Source organism: Orbicella franksi, chromosome 6 (genome assembly GCF_964199315.1).
Source record: "Orbicella franksi chromosome 6, jaOrbFran1.1, whole genome shotgun sequence".
Classification (NCBI taxonomy): domain Eukaryota; kingdom Metazoa; phylum Cnidaria; class Anthozoa; order Scleractinia; family Merulinidae; genus Orbicella; species Orbicella franksi.
The window spans coordinates 15,716,726-15,736,433 of record NC_138150.1 but is presented as its reverse complement, the minus strand read 5'-3'; the positions used below and the strand labels follow the sequence as shown (position 1 = coordinate 15,736,433).

The 19,708-nt window shown below is 40.5% G+C and overlaps 2 protein-coding genes across 3 annotated transcripts in view; both read right to left on the bottom strand.

The window, feature by feature from the left end:
* LOC145491053 (uncharacterized) overlaps window positions 1-10,376 on the bottom strand; it is a 110,521-nt gene extending 100,145 nt beyond the window's left edge. The window contains exons 1-2 of one of the 2 annotated variants that reach the window (XR_014049752.1): window positions 9,612-10,376; window positions 171-1,907 (exon numbers count right to left, since the gene is read on the bottom strand). Coding sequence is in view for 1 of the 2 variants with exons in the window: in XM_081470195.1 (XP_081326321.1) it covers window positions 1,489-1,907; window positions 9,612-9,681 (489 nt within the window). In the remaining variant the exon portion in view is untranslated. Of the gene's footprint in view, window positions 1-17; window positions 1,908-9,611 lie in introns of those variants that run through there. The other variant, XM_081470195.1, reaches the window with a different exon arrangement.
* Window positions 10,377-10,523: 147 nt separating this feature from the next.
* Window positions 10,524-19,055, bottom strand: LOC145490975 (uncharacterized). Its single transcript, XM_081470096.1, has 2 exons — window positions 18,946-19,055; window positions 10,524-16,468 (listed from the first exon to the last, which is right to left on the bottom strand). Exons 1-2 carry the CDS (start codon window positions 19,013-19,015, stop codon window positions 12,702-12,704), a joined length of 3,837 nt encoding a protein of 1,278 aa, XP_081326222.1. The 5' UTR covers window positions 19,016-19,055; the 3' UTR covers window positions 10,524-12,701.
* Window positions 19,056-19,708: the final 653 nt, after the last annotated feature.

The window sequence follows — 19,708 nt, the reverse complement described above, 5'->3', positions numbered from 1 at the left end:
TCGAGAATTCTCCCAGCCCCGTCCCCAAGTGTTTAGATGAGGCTATAACACGGAAAATATACTCTTTAGACCCTTTTCATAAATGGCTGCCAATTTTAAGCTCTTTTGTATACATTTAAATTAGCCTCACTAAACTCGTTTGAGAGTAAAAATTCTTTTGAATTATCTACTCGAAAACGAGGTTAGTCAGGCCAATTTTAATACTCACAAAAGAATTTATAATTGGCAGCCATTTATGAAAAGGGTCTATTGCTTTTATGAAATGTTTCTCAAAAATACGCGCGAATCTAAACGTCAAAACCGTGTTGACATACTCTCATTCAAACTCCCCTATCGACCAATGAGAGCGCGCATAGTATCAGATAATTTATAAAAACAATTAGAAACTTTCCAGACGTGCGGGCATTGAAAGCATGGAAACAAAAAAATATTCTCAGATTTTATTCTCAGATTTTATTCCTTTCAGTTGCTAGAGGATGAAATCCTCCTTTGTTTTTCATTTTCATCCCTTAAAACATTTCAGTTGCGCATTAATAATGTAGAATCTGTTTCATTTTCTTGGATTATTGATCATAGCCTAACAACTTTGACGAGTAAGACAAGCCGTCATTTTGATCGTCTTTTACTTTGTCTTTTTTTGATATGAAAATTTCTGGGCAAACACCAATCTTTAAGAGTCGTTTTAAATAATTACAATAACTTTAAGATTTCTGGAGATTTTTTTGACGGCCGTTGCCTTACAACCAGCAGATTGAAAATAATACAATAAAAAATAAAAGCACATGTCATTTGAAGTCTAAAATAATAATAAAAACTCGATTAAATCAAATAACTTAATTAGATGCCTTATTATTAGTTGTCATCTTCTATATATTAGCCAGTGACATTTGTTGTCGTACGTGTTGCGTGACACTTCTGCGTAACATCATTGACATGTTCGCGTACAAATGTTGATCCCTTGTCACGCAACGTCTCCATTTGTACATCTTTGTGTTACTAAATTTCCACGGTCTCTCTTGTTTCAGTGCTCTGATAATTGCTTATCCGTAACCATCTCGACTGGAACTGAACGTGAAAAAACGGATCCTGAACGATGAGAGATAGAGAGGGAGGGCGGGGGAGCGGGGGGTGGGGGGGAGCGAACAAGATGAGAGGTAACTTCCGCTCACGATCACTGAGTCTTCACTTTAATTCCGTGACCAAAAGGACCGTCAAGCGCACGAGAGATGGACTTGATTTCGTTTGTGTTTCAGTTAGATTCTTCATTAGTGACAGGTAAAAAGAGGCCATCAAAGCACACTGTAGTATTTCCATCTGCCGTATCGCCTCTCTTTAACGTCAAATTCTTTTTGAAGAAAATTTCTATTCCAGCTTAAACAAACCTATTATCACTCCTCTCGAGTTAACGCTGAACGCTAGAATGTGCATAAAACGTAACCTATATGTCAACATTAACACAACGCAACTTTCCCGTCCTTTCCTCTCTCATTAGGATCCTTCATCGCCCTCCACTTTCAGCTCCTCGTTTTCTGGGACCTTGGGAAGTGACGTTCTCCACGCGTGACTCAAAGTAAAGCGTATTTCGGGACACGACACGGAACGCGGACGCATTTGAGGTTTCTCCACTCGCCTGACTTCGGGTGATCCGGGAGGCTTTGGTTTTCCGTCAACATTTACTTTTTGTAAATGCGCTGCATAACTATGCATACTGTCCTGTACCGCCGCGAAAGGATAGCTTTTCCTCTTCGGTCTCGGCGATCTGATGCCATTTGTAGCCTTCATAGAGTTTTTATGCTCTTTGAGCCTTCTTCTTAGTTCTATCACATTTTCTAGCAATTCATCTCTCCTCTTTTCGTGGCTTATCTGAAGTGATTCCTGCGCGAGATCGCAGAGAAATGTCTCCACGTCTGGGTACAAAAAGCAAATAAAGCAATTTAGAAATACGACTGAGAAAATAAGCAATAATTGTAGTCTTCTCCTTGTCCATGTCTTGTCTATAAAAAATGTATGGAAATGCTCCCAAGACCCATGTTCATATGATTATAACATATCCTGGATTCTGTGCGCGCTCTTATGGCCTAAAAAATTACACACATGACCATTTTTGTGAAAGTCAAACCAAACCTGCTGGCTTTTTCGTGCTATTCATGGTGAAATTTACAGCCTCATTTGCATAGCAAATCACCTGTACAAATAATCCCGGGACGCTACCGCCAGCGGAAAACTAGAGTTGTATACGTTTCCCTTTAGTCTCCCAACCACGGACAACACGCTCATGATTAGGTCACGCGCGCGAGTGTCGAAGCCGTGAATCCTCGCGCGTGCGACCAAATCGTATAAGCCTGCCCGCAAGGACGACGTTCAAAAATCCCCAATGTTCTTATGTTTTTCGGTAAATACCGATGTAATGCAACAACTACCTCTTACCATTTACAAGATTTGCAATATGTGCCCACAGTTCCAATACAGCCGTAAAGCGCCTCAGACATGGACATTTTGGTTTGTAGTTTGGGCAAGTAGTGAAATATAAAGGAAAAATATCGTCCCGTCCCGAAAATGCTTCCTTTCTTGAGAACTAAATCGAATCTCTTTTCGAAACTATCAACCCTTATACTATCACTTAAGAATGGCTGACTGTTAGGATCGAGAAACGCCGGTCAACGTCCCATTTGACAAATCGCTCATATTTTGCCCAAAGATACCCTTAGGTGACCTAATTCTAAAAATCATATTTAAAGGTTCCAGCGAATTTTTATTTTTCAGAAATTCGCGAAAATTTGAAAGCGCGGTCAAAGTGCGGTTTTTCGTGTAATAAAATGACCGAAATAAGGTGCGAGGACGAAGCGCTGCTAAAGTCTTAAAATAAACTCAATTGACTTCAAACTTCACACAAATTTGGAACAACCACTCTAATTTATTCCTCGCTTTAAACTAATCTCAGATATGTTGATATAGTGGTTTTCCGAACCATTTTAAAAACAGCTATGAAGCGTGTGAAAAATAACGGCAAAATATAGGTCATGTTTAACAGCATAAAAATGCATCTGGTACCTCACTTTCCGATTATTTTACTTTACAGCCTTAAAATATCATTATTAAAGATATACCATGCCAAGTTTCATGCTCGAACTCGCAGTATTTCCCTTTGTAAAAAACGAAAATCTATGTCAATGTGTTGGGCGTAAATAACACAATAATTGTGCACGAACCAGAGACAAATCAATTTCAATGGCGAAAGTAAAAGGCTATCATTAATTAGAATCCCGTCAATTCACTGCTATCAGTAGAAACATAATGTCCACTGCATAAAAACTGTTTTTAGACGTTTTCGAACCATTGCGCGTTAACTTTGTTTAATTTCGTGTCCGCCGTCATGTCTAGTTTGTCATCGCGTGTATTTCCTTAATGTCAACAACACGTGAATGGTTGTCATAACAAACGCAAGAGATTTCCTGGAACCTTAATGTTTTCGATTCACCAAAACGCTTTAAGTTCGTAATGTGTCAACTTGGTATGCTTTTTAGCATCAAGGACGTTAAAGGACTGTAAATTAATCGAGTTGAAATATCTTGAAGCAAATCCGGCAAAATCGCGCCCTTATTCTAATTTGGTAAACAGCCGATCTCCGCTCAAGTTCAAGAAGTCGAGAGGTTAATCCGGCAATGTATTACCGGTACAACAACAAAATCAAACCGAGGTCATAAAAAGTGTAAGTTTAAAAGTGTAGTGGCAAGTTCCAAATAAATTTCGCCTATATAAACTGGAAACAAGATGTGAAACGGTCTGACCCGAAACAAATAAACAAAATATTAATACGACTAATTTAACCCGAAAATGTTACAGAAAACATACCTAAAAGCCGTCGATTCCCCTCGATACCACTCCGCATTGCCTTAAAGAGCCCAAGCTTTCTGCTGTAAGAATCAGGGGCCACATGAATCTGTATTTATTATATCGGCAACCATGCTGCGTGGCTGATATTCGAGACTCAGTAAAAGTTGTCAGACAACCGTACGAGCAGCCCAGTCACGCTTTCACTGCTCTTGCACAAATGTTCAACATTTCGCAATTTACATAAACCGACTACAAGTTTAAAGTAGTGACAGTAGATTGAAATGCGTCTTTTAAAGCTGTCCTATCGAGAACAATTATTTCTTGTTTTTGAATGGTTCTTAGTTGTAGCTACAGTCGGAGAGGGGGGGGGGGGGGGGGGCGAGAGGGTATTCCCGGAAATTTCGGATATCTGTATGCCGTGGAAGATTAAGTGGTCTCCAGCTCTTAACGCCAACACTGAAACACTAGATACTTCTCGAAGTATCACAGGGGTCACTAAGCTAAATAATTTTGAGTGTAGCACCGCTGAGTCAATTAACCGTTGGCGCGCATATTGCATTGACCGTAGACAGGTGGAAAAACAGTTAAACCGGAAAAGCCTGTTGTACATTGTAATTTAGCGTTGTCCAACACGCAGTCGGTCTGGTTGTAATGTTAATCGTATTTGAGAGAATCTCAAGTTTTCTTTCGACACATACTGGGGTGACATTCTACTAGATGGGCGTGGCCGGGAGCCACGAGTCAAGTCAGTCAACTCGCCGTGCTTAACCGAGAGGAGTGACTGTGACCTTAACATCAGTGCCATTATCAACGGGTGTGACCGAGGAAGCGTCTGCTGAGGTTTCCATAGATAGTAACCATGCACGGTAGGGGTGTACTGATGTCTTCAAGGCCGCTGCATTCGTGTCTTTTATAGGCTGTCTACTTTAGAGAGGCGCTTGTCGCTGGAGAAATGTACTCAGTCCCTGGAAAGCTATTCCCTTATGGACTTAGCCAAAATGTGCTACAAACCTTGCTTGGAGCAGGCGTTGGCGCTTAACTCAAAGCCACAATAGGTCACCAGGAAGCCCTCGTTGTTTTAAAAAAGGTTTGGGCTCTCAGGGCAGTCAGTGACAAGCAGCAATCGTATCTTATGGCAAAATTGCGCGTTGGTCAAACGACAGGCCGAAAGGTTGACGCCGAACTGGTGGCGCGGGAATGCGCAGTGCCAGGAATCCTTATAATTTTCGTCTTTTTCAGGTGCTATTTTTTCTCTCATCTAAGTGCCGCAATGCGCCAAAGTGATCCTGATGAGATGCATGTTCAGGCATCTGAAGAGGAGAGAAATTTTAGTCAGGCAAAGGAAGTTGTAGAAATACTCCAGCTCCAGCATCCTTTGGTACACGACCAGCAAGACTCCTATGCCTTGGCGATGGAGGGTGACCTAAAGAACCTAAAACTGTGTATGCTACCGTGCGGGTGCGAAGACATGGGACTAGATATACCTCTCCCACTCGTGCGCGGAAAAGCTCCAAACTCGGCGCTTCTGAAGTATTTTACTAACAACTGCACTTGGCGGAAGTATTCTTAGGAACTGCCAGTGTTTGGCAAAACACCGGCACCTCTAGCGGGAGGGGGGGGGGGGAGGATCGCTAAATTTTTATAGAGAAGGGGAGGGAGTAGAGGAGGAAGACACTTAAGAGGAAAAACTAACGGCCGAATCGTCTCAACCTCGTTCCCAGGGTCTCTCATCTCACCACCCCCCTGGAGCGAGCTCAGCATCAGTTCATTAGAATAACACAGAGGCCTATTAGGGTAAAGCGTAGGGACAATCTGCAGTCCTTCCACTAGTGGCTCACTATCACTCTTCTCGGTTAAGCATGGCAAATTGACTGACTTGACTCGTGGCTCCCGGCCACGCCCATCTAGTAGAATGTCACCCCAGTATGTGTCGAAAGAAAACTTGAGATTCTCTCAAATACGATTAACATTACAACCAGACCGACTGCGTGTTGGACAACGCTAAATTACAATATGCAACAGGCTTTTCCGGTTTAACTGTTTTTCCACCTGTCTACGGTCAATGCAATATGCGCGCCAACGGTTAATTGACTCAGCGGTGCTACACTCAAAATTATTTAGCTTAGTGACCCCTGTGATACTTCGAGAAGTATCTAGTGTTTCAGTGTTGGCGTTAAGAGCTGGAGACCACTTAATCTTCCACGGCATACAGATATCCGAAATTTCCGGGAATACCCTCTCGCCCCCCCCCCCCCCCCCCTCTCCGACTGTAGCTACAACTAAGAACCATTCAAAAACAAGAAATAATTGTTCCTCGATAGGACAGCTTTAAAAGACGCATTTCAATCTACTGTCACTACTTTAAACTTGTAGTCGGTTTATGTAAATTGCGAAATGTTGAACATTTGTGCAAGAGCAGTGAAAGCGTGACTGGGCTGCTCGTACGGTTGTCTGACAACTTTTACTGAGTCTCGAATATCAGCCACGCAGCATGGTTGCCGATATAATAAATACAGATTCATGTGGCCCCTGATTCTTACAGCAGAAAGCTTGGGCTCTTTAAGGCAATGCGGAGTGGTATCGAGGGGAATCGACGGCTTTTAGGTATGTTTTCTGTAACATTTTCGGGTTAAATTAGTCGTATTAATATTTTGTTTATTTGTTTCGGGTCAGACCGTTTCACATCTTGTTTCCAGTTTATATAGGCGAAATTTATTTGGAACTTGCCACTACACTTTTAAACTTACACTTTTTATGACCTCGGTTTGATTTTGTTGTTGTACCGGTAATACATTGCCGGATTAACCTCTCGACTTCTTGAACTTGAGCGGAGATCGGCTGTTTACCAAATTAGAATAAGGGCGCGATTTTGCCGGATTTGCTTCAAGATATTTCAACTCGATTAATTTACAGTCCTTTAACGTCCTTGATGCTAAAAAGCATACCAAGTTGACACATTACGAACTTAAAGCGTTTTGGTGAATCGAAAACATTAAGGTTCCAGGAAATCTCTTGCGTTTGTTATGACAACCATTCACGTGTTGTTGACATTAAGGAAATACACGCGATGACAAACTAGACATGACGGCGGACACGAAATTAAACAAAGTTAACGCGCAATGGTTCGAAAACGTCTAAAAACAGTTTTTATGCAGTGGACATTATGTTTCTACTGATAGCAGTGAATTGACGGGATTCTAATTAATGATAGCCTTTTACTTTCGCCATTGAAATTGATTTGTCTCTGGTTCGTGCACAATTATTGTGTTATTTACGCCCAACACATTGACATAGATTTTCGTTTTTTACAAAGGGAAATACTGCGAGTTCGAGCATGAAACTTGGCATGGTATATCTTTAATAATGATATTTTAAGGCTGTAAAGTAAAATAATCGGAAAGTGAGGTACCAGATGCATTTTTATGCTGTTAAACATGACCTATATTTTGCCGTTATTTTTCACACGCTTCATAGCTGTTTTTAAAATGGTTCGGAAAACCACTATATCAACATATCTGAGATTAGTTTAAAGCGAGGAATAAATTAGAGTGGTTGTTCCAAATTTGTGTGAAGTTTGAAGTCAATTGAGTTTATTTTAAGACTTTAGCAGCGCTTCGTCCTCGCACCTTATTTCGGTCATTTTATTACACGAAAAACCGCACTTTGACCGCGCTTTCAAATTTTCGCGAATTTCTGAAAAATAAAAATTCGCTGGAACCTTTAAATATGATTTTTAGAATTAGGTCACCTAAGGGTATCTTTGGGCAAAATATGAGCGATTTGTCAAATGGGACGTTGACCGGCGTTTCTCGATCCTAACAGTCGGCCATTCTTAAGTTCATTTCCTGTGATAAATCCTACAGGAATATCATACTGAGAAATATCTGAAAAATCCGTTTTTAAAATAACTCTTAACATTATGAACTCAATCGATATCTTCCCCGATATTTTCCATGAACGTTAAATATAGATATACGGTATACACAGTTTACAATAACATAAACATCAAGAGAAGTTGACGGAGTAGGTTAACCAAATAATTTTCTTTTGCCGTTTATTTTTATCTCAATCACAGACATTTCAGGTCATTTTGGTAACGGATTAATCCAAAATCCCAAAACAACACGTCATCGAGGTCCCCAAAACCGTTGACCCCGTCATGTAACGATCAGATAATGGTCACTGCTATCTCACGTGCAGAAAAACATGCATTATAAACCTGGAGGGAAGTTGATATCGTTTTCTATAGACTTGGAATCTATCCGGAAAGGTTCTTAGTTTCTATTATTAATTTCGGTATTATTTCAGTTTCTAACACTTGCTTTTTACCGAAAACAAAACTTAGCAGGGTTTCGGCAAAGCAAACAAAAAGGACAAGGTGAATTTGAATGAACATAGACTAAAAATGCAATTGCCTTTCTGTTGACTCTCAGAACAAAGTTTGCCGTATCATTCGGTTAATTTTTTGTGCAAACGTTCTTGAGTCCCTTCAAATCATCTTCGCAATCACCTTAAAAATATGATAAGTGTTATTTTTAATCATTTCTGTCGTTGTAAACTGAAAGAAGCCACATGACCCCTCGCCAAGATTTCCGCGAAACCAGAGACCACGCATGCAAAACAAACCCTATATCGGTCTTGCCACCGGAAAAAAAGAGAAACATTTTAGATGCATGCTTTTATTTCACCTGATAACTCAGAATTGAATTTGCATACAAAAATTCAAACATCCGTCATCTGTCTGACAGAAAGGCGAACGTTTTCCTTTTACAGTATTCTGGCTTCCGTTAGCGAACAATAACAACTCTCGTGGTACGTATAGACATTTCGACACATATCACCATTAAGCGCGGAAAACGGAAATTTTTTCCTTATACCAAATACACTAAGAATAGAGTTTTAGACAGCATTTATAAATAACAGTGTGCTAGATTAAAAAATATCTGACCAATTTTTTTAATTGTTAAGATAATATCCTCGTAATACCTTTTGGAGGAATATTACTTTGTTGTTTTATCAAGAAAGAACCGTAGATCCTTTCCCAAAGGAGCAGTATTCGGATTATGGCGAATTCGTAAACATTTACCAGGCTGTACAAAACCGAGACTTCTTATTATTTCATTCATACTTCCTATTTACGTTTTGCAGTTTCCCTCGTTCCCAATTGTATCTTGATAAGAGAAGAAAAGGAAAATCAATATAACTATTAACTAATTTTCCGTCGCCTGCTGCTTTCATTGTGTCACCGATGATTTTAAACATCAGGGAATAACGCAAAATAATTTTTCGAATAACAATAAAGAATTCGGCTTTTTACATAACCTAATAACCGATCAACACCATTCAGAATATTCACCGAAGAGTAGAAGGGGAAATAAACAGAAAGATTGACCTATGAATAAATTTTCAACTTTACCGAACAAACATTTATTCCCATATCTGTTTGATTCTGTAGTATTCGTGCAAGTTATCCTAAATTTTTTATCAAAGCTAAGTGACAAAAAAAGTGTTAAAATTCCGCTTTCAGTTGCTTTAATTCTTGACTCCCTTATCTAGAGCAAAGAAAAACATTTAATCCTGAATGAAATACTTTTATTTGCCATGAACAACACGTTTGTTTACTAAAGTTTGGCGCACGCAATAAAATTGGAAATTCTGTTCGCTGGCACGACAAAACAAACTATAAATCCATTACTTTCCTTGATGGAAATGATCGTGCTTCGTCTAACTGACCATCAATATACATGTATTTAGCAGGATTTCAAACGGTCACGTACCTTGAAGAGTTGAGAAGATTTCATCATGGAAATGGTGATATTCGTTGTCATCTCCAAACGGGTGATTCATGCTCAATAAGTCAAAATTTCCCTGAGAAATGAAGTCCTCTATGCAGACAGTTTCGTCCGTGGCATACTCCTCTTGTAGATCTGCTTAATTCTAGACAATCACTCGCTCAATGAATAGTAGTAGCTTTGTGAGTCTAATTTCCGTTCGCCTCTCGTCTTGATTTCAAGTTCAAATGTTTAACAGCTCAACATTTATCGCACACTGTAAGGTTGCGGTTGATTAGTTGGTCACGGTGTAACAAAATGATGGCCGTATAGTTACGAAGTCTTTTCGATTCGACAAGAAAGCGAAATTTTAACGTAAACGTCTCCAATTGCATCACAGACGAAGGGGAATGACAAAACTCCGCTGTCGCAGTGACATAATGCTTCACTTTGCCTGTCAAAAATTGAAACGGAAGAGTAATTTAAATTGCAAAATACTTCGCCGCTTTGTCACGGCTGATGACTTCCACGTCACCTTGAACGTACTTACGGAGTCCCCCAGGAGGAAATTTGATCTTCTAGTAACTCAGTCTAAACAGATCAAGCACAATGCCCTTTCCTTCCCAAAAAGAACCACCGGTGAATTCATTTACAAGAAGAGCAGAAAGAGCGATGACAAAAAGCTACGGATCACCTGTGCTAGTCATATTCTCCAGGAAAATAAATTAAGTGCAAGCAAATTGATGTTTATAAATAATTCAACTCGGGATGTTTTGGCCACAATTCAGTTTAACATCTTCAAATTCACCCAAATTGAGCCGGATATTACAAAGACGCTTGATGCTTAATTGCAGTTGTCGACAATATTTTCACAACAATGCCATCCTTTGTGAAAAAGATTTCTGCGAAGTCTGCAAGGAGGAAAACCATTTTATAATATTTGAGTTTTATATTGGGTCGGGAAAATCGATCGGCCGTTGTTGTCGGGAAAACGACGTCACGAGAGACGTAAAGGTGACAGAAAAAGTAATTAATCATAACAATAATCATGAAAATAAAGAGAAGACAATTTGTGTGGGAGTATAATACCCGGCATACGCAGCCTTGACCATTACAAAAAAACCTTTCAATGGTTTCGCAATTCTAAATATTGAGGTGTCTGTACTCCTAATGATATGTATATCAAAATAACGTAAACAGTTTCTTGCACGGCGGAGATGATTAAAGTCTTAATCGAGGATAGGAAGCGATTTGACAATGTATGCATATCAGTCGGGTATCAGTAAAATTCAGTGCCGTGAAATTTTTCACCTCTTTCCCTGACTAAACGATAAACACACCGTCGATGTTGTAACCTCGTTCCCAATATCTTTCTTTTTGCTGCTTCTTGGATTTCTTGGTCAGTGGGGCCTTAGCACGAGGAACAAGTTGCTCTCGAGACACATCATTTTATTGGCCAGATTCTTTGAGGCCCTATTTATATGGTCTTGGGTACCCAAAAGAACCCTTCTCCCGGGGCAACTTTATTGAGCGTTTATATGAGAAAAAGTTGTCCCTCCCTGCTGGCCGAGAAGTTGACCCTGCATGATTATTTATAGCCCTTAGTACATATTCATATGCGTAGTTATCCCTGTTTCTTTGAGTTTCCTTTGGTTAGTCGATCACCTTGGGCTCCGTTGAACTAATATATAAAAGTGAACTCATCCAGGGTAACTCGGTGGGAGGGTTGTCTCGGGTACCCGGGACCATATAAATGCGGCCTTAGATTTACGGCTGAAAAACCTCACTGGTTGATCTCTTACAAAAACGGCATTACAGCACACACAGTCCTCAAAAGATGTTTCAAAGAGAATTCAAAACAGCGCGGCAGAATATGTTTACCTATCGAGAACTTCACCGAAAATTCTCCCTGCAAGCCGTTTTAAACTTCCTAAAGTTCTGCAGGTACTGTGATTAAACAGTTTTAGTTAAGGATAAACCGGGAAGGAAACAAGCGTTGAATTAGTGAAAGTCTTAGGAGAATCTAGCCAGTCATATCATTTGGCTATGGAGCCACCCACTCCCCCAAGGCCCTGCCGGGTAAGACAGACAAGTGCCTCTGGAGCCCGGGGGATTACTCCGTTATATGAGCTATATAGGTATGTGCAGCCCAAAAGGTATGGGTTTTCAGCCGTTTCGGTCATAAATAGGGTATCGATTTGGCCATTTTGGTCTTAAATAGGGTATGGCTTTTGTACTCTAGTCTTGAATTGGGTATATTTTTTAGAAGAAGCTACTCTTTGCTCATTATCGATAAGACCATAAACAAAAGCTCTTCAAAAATTATTTTGAGGGCAACTGTGTCAGCCTTAACGGTCATAGATAGGGTATAGAATTTTTGGTCTGGTCATAAATAGGGTAGGGAAAATCTCAGATTTTGGTCATAAATATGGTAAGGGTTTTGGGAAGCAGGTCGCACATCACCACCAAATTTTTTTTGGGAGTACCCTTTCGGGCTCTGGAGATGAAAATTGGGACGTGAGGTAGGCCCATTGTACAGTTTCTTGTGACGCCAAACCCCTCTTCTTTGCTTCCCTCCTTGATAAGCTACTGTGTCATTATGATTACGGAGGATATACACTCATTAGTTTTAATTGAGAGCCTTGTCTAAGCTGAGAATAATATGTGTTCTTACTGATTTAGTTTCACTAATCTTCTCAAAGCTCAGGTGAGCTGGGGATGGTAATCAACGTGAGTTGCAACTGGTCGAATTACATGGTATTGTCAACAAAATTTGAGTGAAATGAAGGAATATTAGATAATAACCAGGAAAAGAAAAAATGGCAATGATCTACAATACATATCTATTTTGAAACGAGATTAGGGTTCAGGCGTACACCATAGGCGTTAAGTGTGTGACTAAGTACGACCCTCATTTTCTCTTGGTACGACGGGTCTTTGAAGGTCGTGGAACATTTCCCGCCAACATGCACATTAACTACCATTCCCCAATCAATCCTTACTCAATAGGATTTTGTATGGCAATGAGACATTTGCCCGTGAAACTACATTTTTCTTCCAAAAAAATGTTTACATGATAGGCATGATATTAACACTTTATATTACACTATGCAATTCTTCAGGATCCCCCCAGTCAATAAGAACCAGTTGCCTGGACCTTGATGAAGAACCAAGAGGCATTGCACGTGTTACGCATTCGTGCATAGCAGCTGACAAGATTCTGATGCAGTGGTACAAGACTCGGGTAACTTGAGATAAAACAGCAAACACCACAAGGAGACAAGCAACAGAAGGTAGCAGGCCGAGCAAGACAACCTCGATCCACAGAAAAGCGTGAAGAAGGCTGTTACTTGGTCCCGTGGGCTCTATTCCCTCGGAAATATACGTGGCTTCCGCTAAATTGACAGTGCAGATAGCAACCAAGCTAATAAGAGAAAGGCTCTCCCAGATATTAGCTTTACGCTCGCGGAATGGCCTTGCTGTAAGATGATGCAGGAGAATTAGAAAACATGCAAAATCCAGGCAGACGAAACGTATCATTGGATCTGTGGAGAAAGCATGGATGGTCAGCAAGATCAACCTTCGGCCAGTCAGTACACTTTCCCAGTATAATGTGCCATGCTTGCCATCAGAGGAAGGTCGGAATGGATCATGAAGAACCTTTTTGATTTCTTCTGCATCGTCGCGTGAATTTACCCAGGACGGGTAAGGTTGGTTTCTATTTGGTCTCTTCTTGCAGTATCGAAAGAGCCAGATAAGAAGAAAAGGCAAAGGGAATCCACAAGATATCAAGAATTCCTTAGCCGACACTCTGTCTTTGGAAAGCATCAGCGATCCCCAGAAAAGGACTAAAACCAGGGGAATGACAAACGCCACTATGAAGACAATCAACAGATATTGCCACCACTGCCAACACTGAATGTTCCCATCCATAAACAGACGCCACTCCTGGCCAATAGGAACACAGTGAATGAGCTTGAGAGTTGTGTCTGCAAGTGTTTCGTATCCAAGTAACAATGTTTCCAGCGCCACGGCCAGATACAATGGCAGTGATGGGGCTGCCAAGTGAAACGATTTGCTAATGAATCGATGAATGGCGTGGATGAAACCGACGGAAATCAATGTTGCCAAAAACTTTAAACACATGAATAGTTCTTTGGTGACGGCATCAAGACCAGGAAATGGACAGCCAATGCTACCATTCATAGTTTTTACTTGAAAATTAAAAAGTGCAATCACTGGTGGAATGAAGGGAACCATATGTAGAGTATTCTCGGGGGACTTAACCATCACCAACTCTGCAACTTGATAAAAATAGAAGACGATCTTCAGGTACCCAGCATCGTGCTTATCACTGTTGTCTTCGTTTGATGACGACTGTTGGCGAACATTTTCGGCTTTTTTCGTAAACCACAAGCTCTGCTGATATAACAGTGAGAAGATAGGAGGCCTAAAGACGACGTAAAGTGCAAAGAACATGACGTAGATAAACGATGCCACCCAAAACCAGTGATCATTGCATTTCTCTATTTTTCTGCATGACGTGGAATACAGGACTTCACTGTACCCAGCAGAACATTGGCCACACAGCACGCCTGACCTGTTACCATGACAAACATTGTAAGCTTGACGAGAGGAATGGGTTGGAGTTCTGCAGTATTCCACTGGACATGAAATGAATTGCAGACTTGGTGGTCTTGTTGAAATGCTGAAGCCCCAAAAGTTCTCTTTGGCTATAATGTTTCCATTTTCACATTTTGCTCCGTAGGGACATTTCAGGCACTCAGTGTCCTTGTTTATATCTAAACCACTGGTTGAACCTCGCTGTAAAGTATAGAAACCATCGGGACACTCATCACAGAATAATTTGATGTAACTGACGTTCGCCCAACATGTCTCGTCACCATCCCAGACAAGTTTCTCATTACCATCCTTGACAAGTTCAAAACCGGTTATAATTTTTTCTTGTTTCATTTGCCGTCCGTTCCGGCATCGAAGAGTAGAAGAGTTATCAATGTTTATTGAGCTGCACTTTGTAACTTCGAGCAGAGGGTTATAAAATTCCCTGTCGACGTTAGCTGTAAAAGAAGAACTTTCAATCGTGACGGGACCGACACTCTCAGAGCGGAGAAAACAGCCATAGCTAGAGACTGATTGTTTTACGTTAGATAATCGTTTTAAAGCTGTTTGAAGAAATGAACTGTTCACAATGTTAAGTCTGCCATAGCCTGTTTTCATGAACACGTGACCACCCGGTGTTAATCCCTCGTTGTCTTTAAAATGACAGTTTTTGATGGTGACGTTGCCGTTCATGAGGTCTAAAGCTCCAGAGACACCCACGTTGCCTTCAAATATGCTATCCTCAAATATGACAGGGAGCGTAAAGTTCTTCTTCCACATGAATTCATTAGTGTTGCTCCGTTCTTGTTCGCGACATTTAGGCGGATCTTCGTCTTTAATTTCGATATGTACGGTTGCTCGATCGACCAAACGATGCATTAACTGAGAGTTGTTAAGAAACTTGCAGTTTTTAATGGAAATCAGCCCACGGACATTCTTATCGGCTTGAACGGACAGGGCATAGCCGTGTAATTCGCGAAAAGTAACGTTTTCAAGAAGTAACTTTGCTTCAAAGTCTGAAGACAAATATAACTGTTGATCTGGTTGCATCGTCTCCACATCATGAGAAAGTTGTGTTTGTGTTTTCGGACTCGGTTCCTGCGTGGGACGTATTATTGCAAATCTGATTGCATCTCCAGAGCCGCGTGTTTCGTGACCTAGAAATAGGCTGTTTCTTACAACAAGTGTTTGGTCGCTTGTTGAGCAAATGTAATCATTACCTAAACAAGAAGTGGTTGACATCCGAATGCCAAACCTGTTGTTTGCCAAAAGACACTGGTCGAGGAGAACTTTTATCCCCGGTGTTGTAGGTGTTGTTTTGGGGGGACCACTGGCCGTGATGGCATACCCATACGTGGAGTTTATAGTCACTTTGGTTAATCTTAAGCCAAATCCACCATGGACAAAAACAGCATTCTCGTTATTTATAAACGAAGAGTTTGAAAGTATCAAATTTCCATAGCTGAAATCGTGCCGAATTCTCACCGAGAAAGCGAAGCCATTGTCCTCGTGACCGAGCTCTCTGAAAATGGAATCGGTGATGGACGCAGCTACATACATCTTCGGAAGCTCTCTCAAAACTGTCGAATGGACGTACACGGCAGCTGTTGTTTTTCTGTCCCACGATGTTACATTAAACTGTCCCTTTCTGCCCTGGAAAAGGCATCTTGATATCGTCAGATTGAAGAATTCGTTAAATAAGTGGACTATTATAGAGTTTTTATTGTACCAGAATTCACTGTCGCTGACTGCAAGCGTCGACTTCTGGCAGCTAGGTGAAAATGATTCTTCTTGTCGCATGCCAACTCCATAGGAGCAGTTTATAAACTTGCGTTTAGTTATTGCAACATCAAAGGAGCACACTTTATAAAAAATGACATTAGTAGCGTTGAATACAAGGTTAGAGAGGGTAACTTTAAGAACGCCAGCTGTAGCATGTGTGCCAAAAATTAGACCAACGGGATTTTCACAGGAAATGTGGGCCTCAGAGAAGTGACCTTGTATTGTAACACTTTTGAGTATTATTATCCTTTCTTCCCCATCAGGATTGTTATCAATTCTTAAACAGCCGTATGGATGTAATTCACTTTTCCTTCCGTCAAGACAAATCTTGCCGCCATCACGAACAAGTTGTAGTGCTTGTGATAAACGCCGGCATGGTGTCAGAGAAGAACCGCAGTGAGGAAAATCCTCGCCAGTAAGGTGGGAAACAAAGAGGCAATCATTCGCTTCTTCGTCAGCACCTGAAGAAAATCAAATTGTCAAAACCTTGTAATATACAAGCTATACTGCCAATTCCCTGAAGACCTTATGAAAACGTGTTCTCATTGCAGACACTAATTTGCCCTGGTGAAACTTACAGTAACGTCCTGGAAAACGAAACATCTTACGTTTACAGAGAGCTACACAACTGAAACAGCCATCCTCTCAAGTCATTATAACTGTGCTGTCCGAATCCTCTTTACCGCCCCCTCCCCCCTCCCCTCCCCCTTCCAGCCCAGGCCGAATGTCATGGATCAATGTTATAGTTCGCGCATCTTTGAAAAAATTGCCTACATTTTTCAAGTCCGTCGTTTGTAATCGGTCTGCGTTAATCTTCTCCATCCTTAACCATCCTTGTTCCTGTATAGTTATTATTACAGCTTTGGTATTTATCTTTTTGAGCTATTATTTTCAGGTTTCCTTCAATTTAAAGGTAATTTTGTACATGGCCAAAATACCATGACTGACCTCATTCAAGAGATTATCGAGGTAAGAGAGTGAATCTCCCATATAGGCCTTATATCCAAGGTAATCCCTCTTAAGTTATTTTTAGACATTGTACCCAGTTCTTCCGCCGATATTACTGGCGCGTTGCGTGGATGTTTTCGAGGAGGATCTGTTTATGTCGTTTCGTTTCGTTTCGTTTCGAAGCAAAGGAAAACCTCCAACGCTGTGGGGATGCCTTCTTTGATATTTTGATTACAAGCAGGGGGGCTTGGGCTCTCGGTATGTTTTAATATATTTCGAAACTTTAATAGGAGTTTGAATAAGAGACGGATGTCCCCTGCACAAACAACAACAACTGAATGAACGGCAGAGAAATGTTTGGACAAACGAGTGCACAGCAAACAAACGCTCAAACACAAGCTAGGCAACCGAATAAACAGATGGTCGAAAGTAAAAGCAGGCGTTCGCTGACCAAGTAGCAACAATCAGTTTAAGCAGCAACGGCAACAACACCAAAGACAAGGTCGACTAAAAAACGACTTAATATTCAACCCACGAATCTCGCGTTAATTTAGATTTATTCATTTTGTCTATACTGTCAGAAATATCCCAAACAGAATATGTAAGACTGCGTCAAAATTCGAAAAAGAATTTTAATAATTGGCCCTCATATAGTTCACGTTCTCTCGAATATGCAGAATGTGGCTATTTCAAGTTGTTGTTTGTGACCTTTTGTAAGCAATTGCAAAGAACTGAACAAATAATTATAACGCACGCTTACACAGCCATTGTACTAGTTGCCGTTGCCGTCAAAGTTTGCTTAATTAAACTCCCTAAAACCGAACAAACGGCCAAATAATGAACAGCCAAACGAGCACAAAACAAACGAAAGCCCGGCCGAACAAAAAGACGGCTGAGAGTGCAGAAAACATCTCTGCTATATAACGAAATCAAAGCATATACAATGAAGTTCCCGCCATTTCATTTAGTTTCGAGAAAGTCGCTTGGGCTGTCCACGCATCGCGCGAGTAACATCCTCGGAAGAACTGGGTACCATGTCTAAAAGTAACTTAAGATGGATTACCTTAGGTAGAGGACCTATATGGGAGATTCACTCTCTTACCTTGATAATCTTTTGCCTCATTTAGTCCAAAAATGCTGAATTTCTCAAGCAACGATATAAAGGGCAGTAGATCAGTTAGGTCAGGTCAGTTAATTTCCGTACAAGTAAGAAAATTATATTATTCTGTATAAATCTTTCCTGCATAAATCTTGGCCAATGTATTGATACTCGTTGATACTCGTTGATGCTCGTGCATAAACTTTATTGTATTGTGTATTGTATCGGGATACACTTTACAGTTTTTGAAGGATTTTTTTTAGTTTTGATCTCTGTAGCCGTTTCAGAGACTAGAACGAAAACGAAAAGTTAGTAGAAGAAATATGCATGCCGGCGTGCACGTTAACTTTCTACCTATCCCAGAAGATCATCGTTATCCAATTTCTCCGCAAGGTATAAGGAGGCTGCTATTAAGAATTCAAGAAAAGATCACAAATCAGATGTGCTGTGAGATGCTTTCAAAATACCGCAAAGTTACTAAGAGATTTGTAAGAACCTGTGAAAAGAAAGTCTATTTCTGTTACCAGAAGCAAACCAACATTTCGTGACGTTGAATTCTGCGGAGAATAATTCCGTATGGAATATATATGGCGACTGTCCTTATTCAAAATTAACGACTTAATTAGTGTAGGAAATCGGTCTCTTTGAGAAACAATGAGAGATTAATAGAAACTGTACGCGTGAACAGATCCGACTTTTCACGATCAGTAATTTCCACGAGTGGCTGCTGCAGGAAGGTACCAAAAAGTTGGTTTTGTTCACGCGTACAGTTAATCCCTAATTGTTTCTCAAACAGACCGATTTCGTATACTAACTCCAAAACAAAGAAATGTTTGTATCGGAAGATGATAAGCCACGACACACACACACACACACACTACTATTACTCACCAGTTTGCTTTATAAGAAGAAGAAACAAAGAAAGGGATTTTATCAAAGGGACGCCCAGCAGCGAATTCATCTTGGTAAATATGACGTTATTGCATCATACGCTTGTTGCTCTTAAGCATTAACCAGTTTATATTACATTACTGTCTAGGTAAACACGGGAGCCAAAATTTTAATACGTTATATTGAAACAGGGATAAGAAATACGTAATTACAAATATTTATCTCTTACTTTCAGGGTATATACACTCGTTAATTTGGTTTTTCTGCCGAACTTGTACCATGATTGTCGAGAGCAAGGAACGATCGAGCTAAGGTCGCTAAGAAACGGCTCCACCTCTTTCTTCTTGCAAAGTAAAAAATAATTGGAAGAATCGTGAGCAAAAGGTTTTCAAATGATATTCCTTGCGCGGAGTTGTGGGGTGACAAAGTGGTCCAATACAAATGAGAATGGATGTCTGCAGGCAGAATACAATTAGTCTCAGGCAATGAGTACTGATATTTTTTTTCACTCGAACAGTGTCGGGTAACCGAAACAAGACTGAGCAATATCGAAACATTTGCTTCGGTATTCAGATTTGCTTATGGACGAGTATTTGAAGGGTTGTAGATAAAGGTTTTGTCACGAAAATACAGTAAATGCTGAGCGTTAAACAACATTAACTGATGCCTCTTGCGCTTGACTTAGGAGCTGCTCAATGATAGTGACAGAAGCCCGGGAAAACGGTTTCATCTTGTAGTCGGTATACCGTTTTAGTAAGCGGCA

Bases quoted from the DNA above. Each gene is read 5' to 3' on its own strand.
- LOC145490975 (XM_081470096.1), bottom strand. From the start codon at position 19,015: ATGAATTCGCTGCTGGGCGTCCCTTTGATAAAATCCCTTTCTTTGTTT. The intron at 16,469-18,945 runs GTGAGTAATAGT...GATTTTCTTCAG, and splicing joins TCTTCTTATAAAGCAAACTG to GTGCTGACGAAGAAGCGAAT.